The 21,754-nt window shown below is 37.6% G+C and overlaps 1 protein-coding gene across 8 annotated transcripts in view; it reads left to right on the forward strand.

Moving 5' to 3' along the window:
• THADA (THADA armadillo repeat containing) overlaps nt 1–21,754 on the forward strand; it is a 307,690-nt gene that overhangs the window by 46,470 nt on the left and 239,466 nt on the right. For all 8 annotated transcript variants that reach the window (XR_011526117.1, XM_070572782.1, XM_070572784.1 and 5 more), the window contains one exon: nt 5,668–5,777. Coding sequence is in view for 7 of the 8 variants with exons in the window: in XM_070572782.1 (XP_070428883.1) it covers nt 5,668–5,777 (110 nt within the window). In the remaining variant the exon portion in view is untranslated. The remainder of the gene's footprint in view (nt 1–5,667; nt 5,778–21,754) is intronic.

Raw genomic sequence — 21,754 nt, forward strand, 5'->3', positions numbered from 1 at the left:
AGGAATAATAACCGTGATCTGCTTTTCTCTCAATGGCTGAAAGAAGCTGTTCCATACAACCTAAAATACTGCTGTTCAGACTGATGCTTCTCTTCCTACCCACTCACCCTTCACTCTTGAGAAAGTATTAGGATTCTATTATAATTTGAAATTTGAGGTCTCAAATATAGAAGACAAGCAAGATTTTTTTCGTACCTCAGTTCCTTTAGGCTCATCCTGATTTTACAGCCCTTTGTTAGAGGGGTGACCACTTAAAATCTGCCTACATGAGTATAGTTTATAACAGGCCAGCAGGTAGGAAGATTACAATTTGGGAATTTTTATTGCTGTATAAGGAGAAGAACTGGTGCTTGTTTCTAATTCTGAATATTTAGTGCTATATTCACAAACTCTTAGAGCTGGAAGGATCACAGAGATGATATTATCCAGCTTTCTTGTACAAGGGGAAATTGAAGCCCTTGGATGTTACCTGGTTTGCCCAAGATCACAAAGCTGGTTTGTGGCAGCTCTGGGACAGGAACCCAATTCTTCTCCTTCCCAGCCTATGTTCTGACACGGCACAGTGCTGCCTTTGTTCTGAACTGCTCATTTAATTTTTCTTTAAATTTAATTTTCCCTATTTCCCATAATCAACCAAATTTTTGCAAGCAACAGGACAGTAAGGCAACTTGCTGCTGAACTTTTTAGCAAGTGATCCATTTCCCTGGATCATTTCTTGTGAACCAGTGTGTCCTGCGTGACTTCACCAAGAGGAAAATGTGTTCATTTAGAGGTACATCTGACTTTCCTCTGCGCTGTAATCACGTAATGAAAGGTTCTTTCATAATATCCTTGTAGAGGAGGCAGAGAGAAAACCAGCTTTGAGGGATGTAAGTCAAAACCCTGAAAGAGTGAGCAGTGCGTGCAACCTTATCTCACAGCTTCCTGACTGGTGTGTGTCTAGGTTTGAAGCTGGATGCTTTGCTGCTGTAGAATTTTGCTTGATTCACCATGTCGCTCCTCTTTCCGTGGTGCACTCAGTGCCTGTGGGTTTTTTTCAACCACTTCCTCCACCTGGACTATCAATTCGTATGTTTATGTATTTCCCTTAGTGTGCCTAAAAAGAAGCTTTTGGGTAGACTTCTTTATCTTCTTTCGCCTTCCTGGTAATTATTACCACAGAAATCATATGAATAAAAATAATTACCAACTATTATAAATTACCTATTTTTTGACTCCTACTTTAGATTCTGTTATAATTTTCATGATGTATATGGCTAACTGGGTTTATATGTTCCCTCAGTGTCTTTTGTTACTGTTTGAGATTTTCTGTAATGGACTATAAATGGGATGTACGTTCAGTACATTCATAAATCTTAAATTGCCTTTTGTATTTTCCTTTGCCAAAGTTTATTTTTTACAAATTATGAATAAGTACTTATTGAATTTTTTAAGCTGTGAAATGAAGTTGAGTGTGTAACCACATCATTTTGTCACCTATTTATTGACTGCCTTGCTACAAGGGTGTTGTGGGAACGTGAAGAAGTATAATGTGTGGTTTTCTGACCTCAGAGAGCTTAGAAATATAATAGGGGATAAAGACAGAACTTCATTTTAAAAAGTCAGACTAAAGAGCAGTAGTTAAAATGGCAGGTGATTAAGAATTTCTGGAAAGCAAAGAATAAACGTTCTGGTAAGAAGAAGTATAAATACCAGAAAACTTATCTTTATTGTTATTATTTAGGAAAACAATGTTTGCTCTTTGAAGAAATCCCGGGTGTTAGTAAGAAATCACTATAGTGGAGAATGGACAGTTTAAAACATTAATTTTCTTACTGTAGTGTAAACTTTTATAAACTGCTCCGTTTAACCAAAGTGGAATTAGAAACTCCTGTTAACATTCCTCAGGTTATAAGAACTCGCTGTGTCTTAAAGTTAAAATTTAAATTAAGGTTTATGGATTAAGTTTCACTACTTGATGATACAAAATAAAAACAAAAGTGGACACTTAGCAATATTGATTGCTCCTCTGTGCCGGGTACTCTGCTACATGCTTATATGCATGATCTCATTTATTTCTCAGAATAATCCTGTGAAGTAGGTTCTAGCTTTATGCCCATTTCACAGATGAGGGAACTGTTGCTTAATTCGCTTATATTAGTCAGGAGGCCGAGTAGGGTTCCTGAGCTCAGCCCTCTTGGCTCCAGAGTCTCAGATCTTAACCTACTCTTTGTAGAAACGTCCCACCTTGGGTTTATCTAATTTATAATGAATGGAATTAGCTTTGATTTTTCTACTGTATTTCTCTCTATTCTAAAGGACAAATAAAAAATTTATCTACATTTGTCCTTTGTCAGTTTCATGCTCTAGATGAGCTCCCCTAATTAGTCTGTTGGTGAATTCTAGATGCCTAGAGACATGGCATGTAGCTGTCTTCCCCTATGGAAATTTACACCCTGTAAATCCATAAGCATATTAATTTGTCTATAGAACTAGGTTTTATGAAAAGTTAGAACCAGCGTATGCTAAACTTAAAGAGACAATGACTAGAATTTAATTTTAAGAATAGAAATCAGTGCCTTTTTTTAATTGCATTTTTACCTTAATTCCCTTCAGAAAATCCTGAGATATATGTTATTTATTAAGAAAATATTTTTTAAAGACATCATCCCTGTTAAAAGGAAGCTTTTTGTGAACTTTAAATAGGAACTTAGTGGTATCTAATAGAAAGACAAATGAGTTAGATTCTCAGGGGACTTTTTCACTTTTTAAATTAAATTTAAAAATTCTTTTTCTGATTCAACTGTTGTCATTAATTTTCCAAGTCGTTTGGGTCAAATATGTTCCTTGTCGTCTGACTATCCAGTGGGAGGGTATCAGCACCGCCCCTTCTCCCTGTCCAGCTTCTCATAGACCATACTGCCCTGCTGACTCCTCCCACCCTTTCTAATGAGGTACATCCCATCTTTGCAAGCTTATCTTCCACAGTTTTCTGGCATGAAACCTCGAGGCCCTTCAGCCAGATCTGCTAACCCTCTCCTGTATGTTCTGTGTTCATTCATATAAAAAGACCCAGTAAAGTGGCAGGTAGCAGGTATTAATAAATGTTTATTCATTCATTCTAGTATTCCAGCCTCTTTTCCTGTTAATTATCCTCTTCCATGTGGTTCACCCAAGTATATCCTGTTTAAGGTCTGGACATGAAGCTTTTTCTAATCATTTATTTCAGTGCAGAAGGATCTTTCATTTCTTGGAGCTGTTAAGCTTCTAATGGGTACCACCTAGACTAGTGGTTTTCTCTGAGCCGATAGCCTCCTGAGGAGAGACATCTTGTTTTGTCCTTCCCTGTCAGCACGAGCACTGAACTGCTCAGCATTTGGTGGGTGCTGAAGAAATACTGTCTGATGAACAGACATTTTATACTCTCTTCAAAGGAAAAATTCATAATAAGCGTGGGTATTACCCAGCTGGGTTTGTTGGGAAATGAAATGCAAAATGGAATGAGGAAAAACTGTCTACCTCTCACTTATGTCTTAGAACCTCACTCTGTTTTCTGAGGCCAGGGTTACCTAGGATGGAGGTCCACTCTCGAGAAGACCATCCGTTAGTCACACTTCTCAAGTCTTTCATTTTATTATGTGCTTTTTGGGTTATGCCACTTTGAAAGGATTTAGGATAAAGGAAGCAAGGAAAATCTGATCTTTGGTTAAGAACTAGATTGTGAACTGTTGTAAGTCCAGAAGCGCTTTACCAGTAACCTTTATGTTTTCCTGAAGTATGTTTTAATATCTGTAACATTCTGAAAAAAAAAATTAAGGAATTTAGAGAGACCCCATCTCTGTGACTTCCTGTTTTTATATTCTGTGGCTTAAAATACTTTCTTGGAAATCTTCTTTTATGTCTCTAATAATAGAAATGATGGTCATAATAAGTTAGCTAACTGGTGTTTCTTCTGGTCCCCATTTTGTAGGATTATTGAGCTTTACATCTACCTTGTGAGTTAAGTTCAGATTTACGGCTTGATAATTCTGTTCAAAATATTCTCTGAAATTACTATATTGAACATAAAATGATAAGGCTTACCCTGACTTTGGTTTTTGACAAGTAGTAGTATGTCACCTTTAAAAAATATTAAAAATTAGGAGTATCATCAGATCTTTACCTGAAAACATTAACTGAAGAACGTGACATGTCACTCTTTGGGATATTAAAGTGTTAGAATTTTAAAAATTCTATTATATATTGCTTTTCTAGTTCTTCGTTGGTCTCATGTCTGATTCTTATTTCCCTAAATGTATCACTTGTCTCTCTAATCAGATATATTTGAGTATAGAGTAAAAACTACTTTTCTTCTATTTGGAAACCCAGACAGAGCTCATACTGAACTGAGCTGTATTATAGGTTACATGCCCGTTCTGAGCTTTTAGATTTATTAACTCATTTTAATACACAACCTATGAGGCAAATACTGTTATTATTCCCAGTTTATAGATGAGGAAACTCAGACACTTGCCCATGGTCACATGTTTACTCCTTGTATGATTTATCATCTCTAATGTGTGCAGAACACTAATCTAGTCACTGTGCTGAGCTGGAAGGTGTCTCTAGGTAAGCGATTCTGAGCTATCTTGGGTCAGCTTGCCTTTTCACCATACCCCATCATGATCTGCTGGAGAGACCTGGGTCAAGAGGTAGCCAGTTATAGCTAGGGTCCTGAGTTTTATACAAATTCTGGATTTTCTAAAGCCAGTAGACACTAAATCTTAATGGAGGAAAAATACAATCAGCCCAACCAATTTAACAGTTAATTCTGTGCAAACCTTCATCAGCAACTGTCAGTCATGTCTTCTTTAAAATAAATTGTCATATTTTTTATTTGTCTGACCTTGCATGGAGGAAGACACCATGTAGGAAAGCAGTTGGGTAGCATTTTGGAAAATCCCATGGTTCTGACTCAAAGTGAAGCTTGTCGATTTTTAGGAGGCCCTTTGCACTACATCTTGCATTGCTGTTAACATTTGTATATCTCTAAAAGGTAATTTTTGGGAGTTACTGTTTAGTAGTTTGGAGTTTCAGTTTGGGAAAATGAAAAAGTTTTGTAGATGGGTGGTGGTGATGGTTGCACAACAGTGTGAATGTACTGAATGCCATTGTACACTTAAAAATGGTAAAACTAGTAAATTTTATGTTATGTATATTTTAACCACAAGAGAAAAATTTTTATAAGAGGAAAAAAAGGTAATTATCTTACCTAGGTGTGTGAGGGTTGTCACCTTCTGTGATTTGCTGTTGGTGTTGAATGATATGAGATAACAAAGAGAACACAGTGAGGTTTCTAAAGCTGGCATAGGGAGGCAGTTCGAGTGTAGCAGTTAAAGATGGTCAGCTATGGAGCCAGACTGCCTAGGTTTGTGTATTGGCTCTACCACCTACTTGCTGTGTGACCTTGAATGAGTTACTTGGCCTTATATTCCCCATTGTAAAGTGGAGATAATAACAGTACTTATTTCATGGAATAATTGTAAGGATTAATTGTGATGTTATAAAAGTGCTTAAAATACCACCTGTCACATAGTAGGTGCTAAATGGATGGACAGCTAGACCTGAGTTCTAAATGATATTACTGACATAAATACATCTGTAAATGTAAGCATAAATCGAACATTTGTTTCTGATTTTGTTTTAAAGGTAAAAGAAATTGGAGATTACTTTAAACAACACCTTTTACAGTCCAGGCACAGAGGAGCATTTGAACTGGCTTACACTGGCTTTGTGAAACTCACTGAAATCCTAAACAGGTAAAACAACACAAATATCCTTTTGTGTACATTTTTAAAAGACTCAATGTACAAACCATGTGCTCGAAGTAGAATTTAGTTGTCTTTTGATGTTTGAAAGAATAAGACTTGGTTGGCTTCAAAACTCTTAGAAGAAGTTGTTTTCTTAGGTTTCATTGTATGATTTACTGTAGATGATTGAATGAAATGTCCAAACCAAGTTGCTCTCTCGTTGAAAGGTGATTTGAAGCAAACTCAAAGATTTTGCTAAAAATAGCTTTGAAGTTACCATTTCGTTTCATTGAATGAAATGAGTGTTTTGTCTGTTTGAAAATTACTTGGCATTTGGAATAAAATAAGCCCTCCAGTTTTGGGGTTTGTGTATATTACAGACAAACGCTTAAGGATTTTGTGCTTTTTTGGGTAATTTTATCATATAGAAAATTTTAAAAGAACTGTAAATAGACCAAACAGTATAAGAGATTTTTCCCCCTTACTTGGAAAAATACTTTGGTAGATTTCATATATTTAGCCAAACGTATTTTTTTCGACATTATAGGTGCTGATAATTTCGTTCATTCGTATAATAGATTTCCTCCAAAAAGCTTGTGAGGAAACCTTAAATTACTTAATGACTAAGTGTTCATGGCAAGTGTTCTCTAAATAAAAGGTAGTATTTTCCAGGAAAACATTTCCATTGCCTGGAAACTTTTTGAAATGAAGCAGAGTTCTGCCAGCCGTGTAGCCTCAGCAAACATTTTATTTTGGGCTGTTAAGACATCTACTCCTTGAATATTTTTGAAACATTTTCTTCACACTCCTGGTAAAAACATTTATAAAACAGTTTGGCAGTTATGGGCTACACAGAATATCTTGAAATGATACATTAAAAAATGTCCCTGACGTTAAACTGCTGATCTTGAAAATATTTTATCATCTTTTCAACTCTTTCTTTCCAGTGTAGACATGACTTAGGAATATTTTCTTCTCACAACACAGCACACTTCACTCCCTTCAAATCAATTAACAAATATATATTGAGCACTAGCTGTGTGCCTACTACTGTCCTTGGCTTGGAGGATATAATACTTCTTTATAAGACGAGGTTCCTGTTTTCAAAGAGCTTATGGTTTAATTGGGGAAATAGGCAGGGGTGAAGTTCAAAATATTTAACAAATGGTGTGTCATGGGCACTGACTGGTCAGAACAGACACTGGCTGTTAGCACCCGGCATCGCCGTATGTGCGGATCTGTGTTAGCTGAATACTAGCCTGGAAAATAAGACTGGCACACTTGGACAAGATAAACAATCCAATATGGTTGTGGAAATTTGGGTGAAATGTACAAATTCCGTAGGAATAGCAGAGAGAGAGACCAACAGGGATAGGCTAGTAGGGCCTGGAGGAGGAGGTGGAATTTGTGCTAATGCATGAGGAAGGTTTAAGTAGATAGGAGGAGAAGGAGGAAGCTTTGTGAGCAAATGTTCAGCATGTCGTATTGTTAAGTGAGTAAATAAGCCAGCCTGATTATAGTGGAGCTAGTAGGTAATATCTTACAACTGGAGAGATTGAGGCCAAATATGGATACCTAGAAAGCAGGTTTGCTGTAGGAGGGATGGAGAGAGGCACTGAACATTTTTGATCTGAAGTAGATCATGGGAGGCATCGTAGAATAGAAAAACAACAATAATTTGTGACACAAACTCTTAATTCTAGTTGTATCTATTCCATTTATTGGCAGTGAGATTGTGCAAAAGTTTATCTCCTTAGCCTCTGGGCTCTTCATCTCTAAAGTGAGGAAAAGAATATCTGCCCTATTGGCAGATCTCTGTGGCTTTGCTGTATGGATCAAGTAAAATAGATGTTTATGAAGATTGTTTTGCATAATACAACTTTTTACAAATGTAAAACATCATGAGATTGAAGTTGGTTGTGGTGTTGGTGTGTGAAAGTAGTTTTTCAGTTGGAAATGTTAGGTTAGATTAATTGTAATGACAGACTGTAGTGAGGAGAGCCTGGAGTCAGTTATACCGATCTAGATCTGAGGTGATGAGAGCTGCTTCTGTGACAGTGGCTCTGGGAATGGAGAGGAAGAAGTGACATCTCAGTTAACATCCAGCCCCACATAGTAACAACCCCACACATGATGTATTGAATGCTTAGAAGGAAAGCTGTGGACATATTTTATTATATTTCATGATTTTATGTGTCAAGAATTAGAGCAGGACTCAACTGGGTGATTCTTCTGCCCAGGGTGTTTACTGAGTTCAGTTGGTGGCATTCAGCTGGCAGATGAACTGGTCAGGAGACTCCAAGACAGCTTTATTCATGCTTGTGGGACCTTGGTGGGATAGCTAGAAGACTGGGCCTAGTTGGGAATGCACGTGGCCTCTCAGCATGGTAGACTTAGTGTAGTTGAAATTCTTATATGGCACCTGGCTTCCCTCAGAGAGAGTATTCCAAGAGAACCAGGCAGAAACTGCATGGTCTTTTCTGACCTAGCCTCAGAAGTCTCATAGCATTGCTTTAGTCACATTCTTTTGGTCATAAGTGAGTCTTTTTTTTTTTTTTTTTTTGAGGAAGATTAGCCTTGAGCTAACTACTGCCAATCTTCCTCTTTTTGCTGAGGAAGACTGGCCCTGAGCTAACATCCATGCCCATCTTCCTCTATTTTATATGTGGGATGCCTACCACAGCATGGCTTTTTGCCAAGCGGTGTTATGTCTGCACCCGGGATCCGAACCTGCGAACCCCGGGCCACTGAGAAGCGGAACGTGCGAACTTAACTGCTGCGCCACTGGGCCGGCCCCTATAAGTGAGTCTTAAGGCCCATCCAGATGTGAGGGCAGAGGAATTAGACTCCACTGTTGGGTGGCAAAGTGGCAAGATCATATCGTAGAAATACACGTGGGGTGGGCGATATTGTGGTGGCCATCTTTGAAAAATGCACTCTGCCACGTGAACCAACTGAATGTGAGCAATGGAGGTCACCAGGGAGTCCAAGATTATTCCTGTGGTTTAATTCTTGGTGACCAGAAAAATGAGATTGATGTTAACAAAGACAAGGAAACTGAAAGAGGGAATTCATTTGATAAAGATGAATGAGATTGTTGTTTTGTATGTGTTGGGTGTGAGATGATGATGGCATATCCTGGTGGAAATAGTTAAGTCGGAACTTGGAGATAAGGGATTAGTTTGGGTGATGGAACAGAAACAGAGATGTAGGTTTATGAGTTGTCACCATAAACATCATAGTTAGAAGGGTTGCAATCTTTAGGGGAGAGCGTAAAAGGAGAAAAGAACAGAGGACCAAGGACAGAGGCTTTTGTGCTGTGTGTTTGAATGGTACAGTTAAAGGCATTCCACATAAGTGGAATGGGGAGACTAGGCAAGGCCCAGTGCCTGGTGTCTCAGCCACTCCTAATCTGCTGTAAGGAGCTCCTCATGGCTGTCACTGTTGGCTTTTAACCAACTTGTTATGAGTTCTCAACTGTTGCTTCCAAACCAAGTGGTTCTTGATCCCTTTGGAGACATTTCAGATTTGCCAAACAGAATGTTTTGCAGAGAACATCTTTACAGTGTGTGTGGCTTCCTTTTGTTTGGTTTTTATTTTTAAAAGAAGCTGTTTCTTTGGGATCTTTTTGAAAGCTTTTTATAAGCTCTTAAGTTATGAAAAAATTATTTAGGCATACAGCATTTAAAAGTTTGCAGAAAGAAATCTGGACTTTCATGAAAATCCGCTGAAATGGGGGCCAACTGCTGGCCACCTCTTGAACTACAGCTGTGTTAAGGAAGGAAGCACTTAAAGAGATTAATGGATAAATAACTGAAGAGTTAAACATGAGCCACATTGTTTGAATTGGTTTTTAATAGGATTATTCAAAATGTCTTCACATGTAAACTGACTTCACTATTAAACAATCATCTAAGAATAAATAGGAGTGGGAAACACTATTCTTTTTTCTGGAAATTTTTTGAAAGCAACACTTGCATACATACACATAAACAATATGTTGAATTAATTTTTTAGAATCTGATTTTCTTATATAGTGCTTCCTATTTAGAATTTGATAAAATATTCATACTCTCTTTTAAAAACTTACCTTCCTATGCATAATTACCTGCCTAAGCATTTGATTGGAGTGATTAAGTGCACTAAAGTCATAACTCTAAATTCAAGTTTCTGGTGAAATTTGTATTTCCTTGTTTACTCTCTATGACCTTAGTATTTTAAGTTGTTCTTGCAATGACAATGAACAAAGTCCATAACTAGGGTGCGCAGCAGGGGAATATAGCTTTCACTTGTCCAACCGTAAATGAAAAACTTAACTATAAGGGGACTAAATTGTTGACTGCAATTCTCAATCTAGTAGGGAGGTTTGTGAATACTGGATATCGTCTTACTCTTCATATATTTGAATTGCTCTGCTTCTTGAGATATAGCTTAACCTACAAATATTTTTTGCAGTAATTACAATCATTTTCACATTATTGGCCTGAAAAAATGAACTGCTGGCATTTAGTATTTTTTTCCATAAAGTGCTAGTGCTGACTGATAGACATCAACTATTATGGTGGATAGAAGTAATTTAAATATGTATTTAAACTTTCAACAGTTAATTATAGCTACTACAATTAAAATTCAACAGAAAACTTCTTAGAAACAATTGAAATATAATGAAAAAATTATTTTGTCTACCTTACTGAAGAATGAAAGACCAAGTCACTATAAAGAAGATACAGTTGAGCGAGAAATAAATAGAATGTATTGTCTGAAATTTGGGGAAAGAGTCATTCAACTCTAAATGAAAGAATATGCAATTTTGTTTAAACCTTTATTCTCATCTCCTTTGGCAAGTATGTCTAAATAAGACACTTTTTTTTCCTGCATGTCCTGTGAATTTTGTTTGAAATATTAATAATTAAAGAATAACTAAATAATGGTCCACTCTGAGAAGCCATATTAATTTTTTATGCATAGATAAAATCTTTTAAATTTCCCATTTCTGTAGTGGATTTGAAGGATTTGGGGGAAAAGTAGGATGTCTTAATGTTTAAATTCTGTGTCTTTGGTTTGTGACCCCTGAATTGTTCTTTTTAAGCCCACTCCATAGTTGAGTCCAATATTACCTTCTTTCTGGAGCTTTGAATGCTCGTTTTTAAAGTTCTTATAATAACACTGAGTCATTTAGACACAATAATGGAAGAATCTTGTTACCTGAGTAACCTTTATCTCAGCTGTTAGTAAAGATCCAGAGTTTTTAATATTAATTTTTTTCTCCTGATCTCAGGGAATGGTTATATTAAATATTAAGAGAACCAACAAATCTGGTACATCCTTCTAACCATTTCTTTTAATCCACCGAATCGTGCTCTTCTCCCCATGGCCTTCTGATGGGTAATTCAGTTCAGATTTGGTCACTGTTGTTATTGCCTGTGCCTGCAGCTGAGGCTTCAGAACAGCCCGCTGATGTTTTAGCTGCAGTGAACTCAAAGCGTTTGATGGTGGTGAGGGAGGTTAGGATGGCTTCTGTTGATATGTAGCTTTCTCACTGGATCTCATTTGGGCAAATCATTTTTCAGGCTTAAAATTTCTCCATGCTTCAGGGTTATGTTCCCATTTTAAAATGTGCATGCACATGCACACAATCTTCCAGCACATCTGTCACTGTTTAGGTTAATTGATTAAATAATAAACATGAACCTTGAAATAATAAACATAATACTTGACTAAAGAATGAATGGAGTGAAGAATTTAGCTTATGAAATAATTGGAGATTGGAAAAATCTCTAAGTTAGGAAAAATAACCATACTGTGGAAGAGATTGAAGAAATGAAGGTAACATTTCTCGATTAACAATAGTAATATAACTAATCAGAACTCAACAAAAAATAGCTCTATGTTACCATACTTCAGTGGATGGATGAAGCCATTGGAAAACCACTTTGTAGTCAGGGAACCTGATTTATTGGTGCAAAATAGTCTAATGACCAATTAGTTGGGTATACAGCATATGTGATTTGATTTCAGTCTGCGGGTTTTATGCTTATCTTGGAATACTTATCCACTATGAGTGAGATAGCTTTGTGGATAGAAATTGGACTAATCTGTTTATGGAACAATAATTTGCTCCAGTGATCTGTTCAAGAAACACAAAGGCCTAAACACCAGCTATGGCCTGGGCTGTTCATTTCTGTTACTTTTAGCAGGGACTCAGGGCGTAACACTTAGCACAGGGGAAAAATACTCAACAAAACCCTCTGCCTCTCTCCTATCAGGGTTTTTTTCTTTTTTTACTTTCTACTACTTCTTGACTGTGATAAACAGGAAAATCAGAGTGGTCTGCTTCCTCCCACACCCCAACTCTCAACCACCACCTCCCTTGGAGTGTAGAGGAAAGACTGTTGAGGTATGAATTAATGCTGAGTTCCACTACCAGCTTTGTTGACAGTAGGAAAGCCATTTAGCCTTTCTGGGCTGCTGTGTCCTCTTTGATAAAATAAGAGGGTTCAGCTTTCTAAGGCCTCTTTCATCTCTGAGCATTCTACTCAGTGTCCAGTACTGCTTTCTAGTTTCTAACTGGGACAGTTGGGGATTTGGGGTATGAAAGATTGAGGGAAGTTGGATACATTTTTAGTAAACTTCCTTTAGAATTGATAAACTGATCTTTTAGGAGTATTTTGTAGATTAATAACATTTAGTGAGCATTGCTTATGAAGGACCTTGAATCACTTGTAAAAAAGTTACAATTTTTATGATGTACTCAAGTCTCAAGACACTGTGTATTTTGTATTAATTTGACATGGGAGTGAAATAAATAAAGCAAAAGAGCCTTCAGACAAAGAGGATGTCTGCTCTTTTAGTGAGGAGGCCTCCGCTAACAAAGCAGGATTGGAATTCCCCAGGGCTGTGGTTGGTGACTGCACAGAGTTGGCACAAAGAGCGAGGACTGCTTCGCTCAGGAACCTTTCCCTTTTCCTTGCTGACCCCAGGATTGTGTGATGAGGAACCAAAACAAACAACTAGACTCTGTTGCATTGTTCTTGGGAGCCTCGCATGGTTCCATTTTTACCTCTCAGTTCCTTTATTATCGTAAACGCCAGCAACTCTGGAGTTTTGAAATCACTTCCTTATAAAGTGATCTTTCCTTGCTGGGGAGTAGACAGAAGTTTCATTGAATAGTCAGAACTCTGGATTAGGCTATTGTGTTTTTATAGGCACAGTGACTTCACCATTGTGAAGCCCTACAGTTCTAGTCCTCCCTTTTTAATACCTGATTTTTTAATTATCTGCCCAACTGAAGGCGCAGCTAATGCACAGCAGCTGGCACCAGTCCTAGTTGGTCCTTATTTATTCATTCAACAAAAGATTTCTTGAATATCTACTGTGTGCCAGAGACTGTTGGAAATGCTTTGTTTGACCACTGAGAGTGTAATATGGTAGCCAGAGTTGCTGTAAACCTAGAGACAATTATTAGGATCTAAATTTGAAACAGTTATCTCTGTAGAACTAAGAGAGGCATATGAGGACCTGAAAAAGGGACTAAGGTTTGTGTGGGGCTGTGATGAGGTATTTTGGAGACATTCTCATGTGCAGCTTTGGGTGCTTATATAATTTAGGGTCATTGCTTTCTCTTTTTGTAATAGTAAGCCAAGTAATAATATCTCATTGAATTTCAAAGCATTTTTATAATGATTTTATTTTCATTTATAGGCCCTGAGAAACCAAATGATTTGTTCATAGCCACATAACTAGTTGGTAACAGAGCCAGCAGTGGAATCCAGATTTTTTTTGGAACTTCATACTGCTTCAGAGATTAGCAGTTTAACGAAAGTTTATTGGTCACCTGCTTTATATAATAAATTGTGATAGGCAGGCATTATAGAGGATAAAATATTGGTAAAACATAGTTCTTGTTCTTAGAGGAACTTCTAGGCTAGCAAAATAATCTTTGGGATTAGAGAAATAAATTAGATAATTTAATAGGAAGAAATGGAGGACCAAGAAAAAGTTCCACTACTGAGCTGTCCATCTCGGGTAATGGGAAAAATAATTAATTCCATTGACAAAGCAAGGTGAGGAGAAGGAAGGGCCTGACAGGAGGTGGGCTGACACTTTAGATGTGTGGAGTTCGAGGTAGTGTTGGGAGGCTGCCTAGACGGATAGCAGACAGTGGAAATAAAGGTCGAGAAATTCGGAGAGAGGTCAGAGTTGGAGATAGGGTGACTTGGGCCTGCCCCAGTGTTTTAGCACTGGAACCCCAGCCTTCGGGGAAACCCCTCTGTCCCAGGCAGACAGGGACAGTTGGTCACCCTTGCTGGGGGTGTATATTTGAGAGTCAGCCTACAGAGGCAATAGTTGAAGCTGCAGGCCTGGAGATCTCCTAAAGAGCCTTAAAAGAGAAGGGAAAAGGTTATAACCTCAGATTAAATGTTGTGTTTGTTAGAACTCAGAAACACTGCTCATTTGAAACATAATTTCTACCCCATGTTCACAGCAATACAAACCTGTTAGATAACACTTACACAAACCTGAACCCAGTACCAAGTTTTGTTCTTGAATCTTGGGAAAAAAATTAGCTCTTAAGGTATCATTTAGGCTAACAGAGTTAATTTGATAGGCTGCTTGGGGGTTTCAGTAGAAAATATCTTCCTTGGTATGTGGAGATTATGAGTGTGTTTCTACATGTTTGGGGAAGCTCAGGAGTTGAATCACCTGCTGGCTCTAATGGTGAAACCTCTTGTCATTGGAAAGCACTTTTATTTATACTTTCTTTTCCAGTTTTCCTCTTTCTTTGTCAACCTGGTTTTTAGAATGGTGCACTTAACAGTTGGCGAGTTATAGGTCGTTCATCTATCCAGCAGGTATTTATTGAGCTCCTTACTGGGTGCTAGGCCCTGTTCTAAGTGCTGGGAATAGAGAAGTGGATAGGACAGAGAGTGTCCCTGATATCATGGGGTTTATATTTTAAAGGACATCTGGAAAATAATAAGAAACTATCAGATAGCAATATGTATTTTTATGTGATAAAGTTTGGTGGTAAGGAAAGTCTCATTCCTCTTACACTATAGCAGGCCGAGGACTGAATGACAAGAAGCAGCAGCTTTCTGAGGGAAGAACTTTCGAAGCAATGGGAACAGCTTGTGCAAAAAGCCTTTGCTGTGTTTAAAGAACAGAATGGTATGAGATGAAGTTGAATGAGGTTGTCCAGATTGTTGGGCTTTGTGAGCTGGGATAAGGAATTTGGATTTTGTGTCCTCCCCCCGGAAATCTTTTTTTTTTTTCTTTTCTGAGAGTCTCCAGCCAAATGGATATAAAAATAAAAGGTATCTTAGGAATTGTATACAAATTAATATGTATCAACCCTAGTAAGTAGCTTTCAGATTATCAACAAATAAAGTACATGTGTGTTTGTTACAGAGTTGCATAAAAGAGTGAAGGGCTGGATGGGATAAATGGGAAATTACATGAATGTGTAAAATGAATGGAAATAAAGTTTCTGTTACCAGAAATTGTACTGTATTTCTCCAAGCTGTTTGTTCTCTCTTCCTACCTGTACTAGGAAGCCTAGATCAGTTTGTTCAGTATTATCAGTAGATGATTTTAGACTAGTGCATGGAAAATGTGAAGCATGTCGCTCGTAAAGCAAACACTTCTTTTTACATTGTGGATAATTTTTCTCTTCTAAACCTAAAGGGTATGCTGCTCCAATTAGAAGGATGTAGCCCCCTCCGCCAGTAAAAAGTCAATAGTCTGACTTGTTTTTTATGTTATAGGCAGCTACAGCTTTGCTTTGCAAAACTAGACTTGGGTGAGTGAGAAAAGAAGAATTCCTCAGAACATAAACATAGTAGAGGTTTGGAGATGATTCTAAAATTATCAGGTTATCTCTCTTTGATTTTCCCTTAAAGCCTCACTCTTTTTTTTTTTTTAAGTGTAGATAGGTACATGTTTTTCGATTGCCTCTGTTTTCATCTGTATGAAGGAATAAGGCTCTTATGTCTTTGTATTGTGTATTAGACCAGTACTAATTATTCCCCCTTGGTTGCCTGTGTATCATCTGATATGTGATATGCAGTTTTTGGGGAATCTAAGTGTGTTGTTCTGAATAGCCAGGCTAAGAGTTTGGTTTTGGAAATTGTTTATGGCTGTTTTCATTCAGATGATGCTGTTGGTGACTGACGATGTTGTGCTTGAGTAAACACAGCATTTACTTTGTTTCAAGGTTAGGGACAATTTCTGGTTTTGTCCCAAAAACAAACTCATTTTTTCTTTGCAATTATTTAATGATTAGCAAATGAAAAATAAGGAAAGAGAAATAAAGAATTGTGGTAAGGTAAAAGTTTATTGATGATCAGTAAATAAATACTTTGTTTTTATTTTCCTCAACCCAGTAACTTATTTGAATGAATTTTCATTGGGAATTGCTCTTTAGCCTGACAAAATGAAACTGTTTATGGGAAAGGGGAAGGATTTTCCTCCTTCTGGTGCTAAAAGCCCTTAGTGATAACAGCTTGTTAAGTAAATTATTATTTGGGAAATGAGGGTAAGGCAGAGGCTTACTCTTTACTTAGCTGAGGCTACACATAACTAGTTTCTTGGCTATTGAGTCTTAATAATTTGTTGGAAATTTTGCTTCATATGTTGGCTTGAAATGTATTTCACATTTAAAAAGTGAAAATAGTTGCTTTGTGTCTGCAGGTGAAATAATTTCTTTAGGTCAGGGGTGAGTCATTCAGTTATTGTAAGAAAGCAGTTTAACAGTAATAAATGTCCTCAGTTGTCCAAGAGAGTTGGAATACCTCCAAAATGAATGAGACACAGTTCACCTCTAGTCAGTTGTAAATAGGTTATCCACTGAGTGCATTTTTCTGTAAGATGTTTTCATTCTCCAGCTAGCACGCCATCCATATCACCCAGGTTGTTTAAAAACTACTTTAACCTCCACCCTGATGGTAGATATTCAAGGATTGAAATCAGTCTGAAAGGTAACCTGAATAAGACATGATTATGAAGGTAATTTCTTAAAAACAATATAATCTGTGAATACATTCCAAAGCCACAGGAACATGCTTTCTGAATTATGTGTAATGTGGAGTTTTTATTCTACTACTCCCCTCCTAGGGCAGAGCATAATGTCAAGCAACTAGTTGGTACTTAATAGATCTTTTTTCCAAATGAATGAATGAAATCCACTGAGGCAAATAGTAGAGAGTTGATAGTATCTCTGTCATGAGCTAGATCAAGCCAAATGTGTAACTGAGGACTTAGGGTATAATGCCTTTTTATTAAGCAAGGGCTTTGGTGTCAATCTACGTTTTAATTCTCCCTTTGTCGCTTATTAACTGTATAACCTTGGGCAAATTATTTAACTTCTCTCTCTTTTTTTTACTTGACTTAAAAAATTAGTGTGAGGACCAAGAGAACAATTCAGTGGTTACCAGGGGGAAGGGTGTTGAGGGTGGGCATAGAGGGTGAAGGGAGGCACTTATATGGTGATGGACACATAATATGTATGACTGAAATTTCACAATGTTGTAAACTGTTATGACCTCAATTAAAAAATAATTAGTGTGAAAGATTTGAACATATTGGTTAGTATAGTGAACACTATAATCAACAGTTGGATAGCTGGTGGAAGAGCTTTCCAGGCAGAGAGAAGGTCAGGTGCAAAAGTCTTGAGAGGCATGAACTTAGAATATTTAAGGAACAGCAAGTAAACCATTTGTGTCTGGAGTGGAGCGAGTAAGGGAAAGAATTGTAGACGATAAGATGTGAGAGGTAATGAGGACTAGATAGTATAAGCTGTAGTTAGGACTTTGAGTTTTACTCTGATTAGAATGGGGAGCTGTTGGAGGGTTTGTGAACAGAGGAGTATCATGATCTGGCCTATTAAAAGGATTACTTTAGGGGGTCGGCCCTGTGGCCGAGTGGTTAAGTTTTTGTGCTTGGCTCCGGCAGCCCTGGGGTTCACTGGTTCAGATCCTGGGTGTGGACCTACACACTGCTCATTAAGCCATGCTGTGTCCCACATAGAAGAACTACAATGACTTACAACTAGGGTATACAACTATGTACTGGGGCTTTGGGGAGGGGGAAAAAATAGAGGAAGATTGGTAACAGATGTTAGCTCAAGGCCAATCTTCCTCACCCAAAAAACAAACAAACAAACAAAAAAAGAAAGCATCTTGTCCAGTCCCTTCATTAAATAAGTAAATAAATAAATAAATGAAAAGGTTACTTTGTTGTGTTGCTATGATAGTAAAAGCAGAAAGATCAGTTTGAGATGTCTAGTAGACACTACGTTGAGAGTGCTGTGGGTTTGCTTAGGTTAGCTGAACTGTGTCCTTTAGAATTTCTTTTTGTGCAGGTCTCTGAGAGGCAGGCGTACTCTTTGTATGTCTCAGATTGTCTTTATCTTACCTCCACTTTTGAATGTAGTTTAACTGGGTATAGAATTCTGGTTGACAGTTGTTTTCCCTCAGTGCTTTGAGACATTATGTTTTTTATTATAACCAATGAGAAACTTGTCTTTGGTATAATTGGTGCTCCTTTGTAGATATTCTATTTTTTTCTTTCATTTCCTGTGGCTTTTAAGGTTTTCTCTTACTCACAGTTTCACTATGATATGTGTAGGTATGAATTTATTTACTTGGGATAAGTACTGGCCATATGCTTTGAATCTGAGGCCTCATAACTTTCTTCACTTCTGGGAAATTTTTAGATATTTCTTGGAGTATTTTTATCCTAGTAGTCATTCTGTTCCTATTTTCTAACTCCTAGTAGATTGTATTGGATTCTTATCTCAAGCTATCATATGTATGTATGTATGTGTGTATATATATATATATATATATTACACACACCATGTATATATATTGTATTTTTGTCTTTCTGTATACTGTTTTGGGTACATTTCCCAGAAAACTGTCTTGTGAGTTGCCAATTGTCTAGAATTCATCATATCTGTTATTTTTTTTAAATTTTGAAGTTACAGTTTCATTTCCAGTATTTCCAATATCTTTGTTTTCACATATGCTTTTTCTTACTTCAGTACTGTCTGTCTTTCGTAATTTCTTGCTGTTTTAAATAGAAGTTATCCCTTCCTTTATCTCTTGAGTATTCTAAACAGTTATTTTAAGGTCTTTGCCAGACTGCTCCATAAAATTAGATTTCATATGGAGTGAATTTGTTCTAATTGTTGATTTTTTAGATTGTTTTTCTTAATGTAAAACTTATTTCTGTATTTTGAATTTCACTTTGCTGGCTGTGATTGTGGGAGCCTTTTTGGTTTATTTATGTAATTTTTTCTCTCTGGGCTCATTCTTCTCTGTTAGAGGAACTAGATTGGATAGTGGCATTTTGGGTCTCCCATCTACAGTGATCCTGGGGATGTCACAAATCTAGTCACCAAGTGAGTAGTCAGGCTGGTCAGAGTCTCCCCTGACCCATGGCTTTTCCTACTGCTGCAGCCCCAGCAACTCTGGCAGTAGCCCCTTCAGCCCTTCGTGGGAGAGGAAGCTGCTAAAATTCCCCATTTCATGGGAGAAGGGTGAGTTACTCCACAGGAACTGACTTCCTGGCCATCACTGCTGCTTCTAGAGCCGTAACCCTTCAGATCTCTGCGATCAGCACACTCACTGCTTTGCATTTCTATTCTGTTTTACTCAGATAATTATCTTATTTTTGAGCTCACTTGGTTTTAGGATTCTATTTGTATGTTTTGGTTATTATTAATATGTGTTGTGGAGGGGATGTGTCTTGTTAAAATGTAAACCAACTGTTCTATCTCTATCAGAAGTTCAATTGAAACTCTTTAAAACTTGCTTTTCTCATAATAATAGACAATAATTTTATAAAACAACTCTTAAGAACTTATTAAACACTCTGCAAGAATGAACTGTTTTAATCTTCCCAACAACTTTCATCTTATAGGAGAGGAAAGTGAGAAATGGAGAGGTTTTGTAACTTGCCCTGGATCACACAGCTATTAGGTGGCAAAGCAAAGATTCTAAAGTAAATAACTTGGCTCCATAGTCTGTCCTCCTAACCACTGTGATATACTTTCTCATCTGTTAGTTGGGGAAAATACCTTCTCACAGATTTGTTTGTTGCAAGGAAACATAAAGTGTGAAAAGCCTCATGTTGTATCTGATTATATTATACAATAGGCATTCAGTAAATGTTTTTCTTTCCTTAGTGGTAGGCAAATATATTTCCAGTATGATAATTTAAACAAAACTTATAAGTGCACTTTGTTTAAAATATAACATGTTTCATTTTAGTAAAAAGGGTGGGAGTTCCATTGTTGGACCGATTCCCTTGTGTGGCTGTTGGGGCAGAACTGGTCTGGGAGAGTAGCAGAGCTAGGAGGCAAGGGAATCAGATAAATATGGTCCAACAGCAAAGTGCAAATTGGAAACCAGACAATTGAAGGATTTTGCAGAAAATGATCCTGGGGAATTCCAGAACAGAACAAGGTTTGGACTAGATGGTAGGATTTGGTGCCTTGAGCATTTCCCAGAGCTTCTGAGGTTCCTGGATCCTTGGCAGTGGGCAGAGAGGGCTCTGTTGAGGGCACTTGGCCAGCCTTGACCTTGTTGAACATTCTTCTGGCCTTTGTTTTTTAAATCCCCCAAATTAACAAGGAGCATTTAGTGTTAGTATGCAACACTCAAGGGAATAAATAGACCTGGTTAACTGTTTATGGTTATAATAGCCAAGAATCTAAATTAGGGAATTGGCTCTGGGGCCTTTTTCACTCATCTCATCTGCTTCCTCAATCCTACATATGTGGACCTTGCACTATTCTGCCTACTCATCTTTCAAAGTCCAACTCAGATTCCATTCCTTCCGTGGCACTTTGTTGACCCACGTATACCTTGTGCTCTAAGTACATTAGAAGCTTCGAGAAAGGAAAGGTCCTTGTGAGATGCAATATTTGGAGGAAGTTTCACCAATTTGTGTGAATAGGGTTAAGTGTGGAGACCATAAGCAACTGCTTAGTTGGGAATATGGAGAGAGAGAGTGTGTCTGTGTGTGTGGTGTATGTTAGGATGGGAACCAGCAAAGTGAACAACCTTATTAAAGCAGAAGAGCTGTGTAGGAATTTTTAAGGTTTGATTCAAGTAGGAGAGTTAGGACCAGGTCATAGGTGACCTTTAAAGTGGAAAATTTGATCAGGAAGGAAAAGGAGTTAGATCAAGATTTGTTAACAGTCAGGAGTCATTGTAAGTTCAGGCAAGGAAGGGTGATGCATGGTGAGGTGGTCCACTCTGATCCCAGACCTGCCTGCCTTCTCAGATTGGTTGATTTTGCTAGAACCTCTGTGTGCCAGCTCAGGGAGGCCCAGGAGAGGCTCACTGACAGGGCTAAGGAGCATTACTGAACTAGAGTATTTCAGTGCACTTGATAGGAAAATAAGGAAACAGGAAAATATCCTTCGTCTCCTGCAGTTTCTTTCCCTCTTAGTTTTTCCTACATGGTGAATTCCTACCAGAGACTTGACCTTAGACTGCAGCATTATCTATAAGCTAGTCCTACATGGCCAATAGTCCTGAGGTGGGGGAGAAAATACATGTAAATGAAATCCACAGATAATCTTAGGTCAAGTAGTTTTTACTTTTTTCACCTCTGTGACTCCAACTTTTTCTTGCATGGTTAGATCACAAAAAGATGACTTTGCTTTAATTCTCCTTTTTGTTTTTCTTTTCCCTGCTCATCCATTGTGGTGTAAATTAACCCAAATATACTTAAAAGACAATGAAGAATGAGCAAAAGAAGGCAGTGATCCATAACTGTATCCTTAGCACTTACGTAACAGCTCCGAGGACTTTGCATTTCAGTTTTTGACTGGGCAGCTGTGTGAGGGTTATACCAAGCTGGCCATGTTAGTAATAAACTAGAGAAGTTATTCCATGAGACACAAGGCATTAATCTTCATTTTTAAAAGATATAACTCCACTAATGGAAAGTAACTTCAATCCTTATAAATGTAA

The sequence above is a fragment of the Equus przewalskii genome, chromosome 14 (genome assembly GCF_037783145.1).
Source record: "Equus przewalskii isolate Varuska chromosome 14, EquPr2, whole genome shotgun sequence".
In the NCBI taxonomy this organism is placed as follows: domain Eukaryota; kingdom Metazoa; phylum Chordata; class Mammalia; order Perissodactyla; family Equidae; genus Equus; species Equus przewalskii.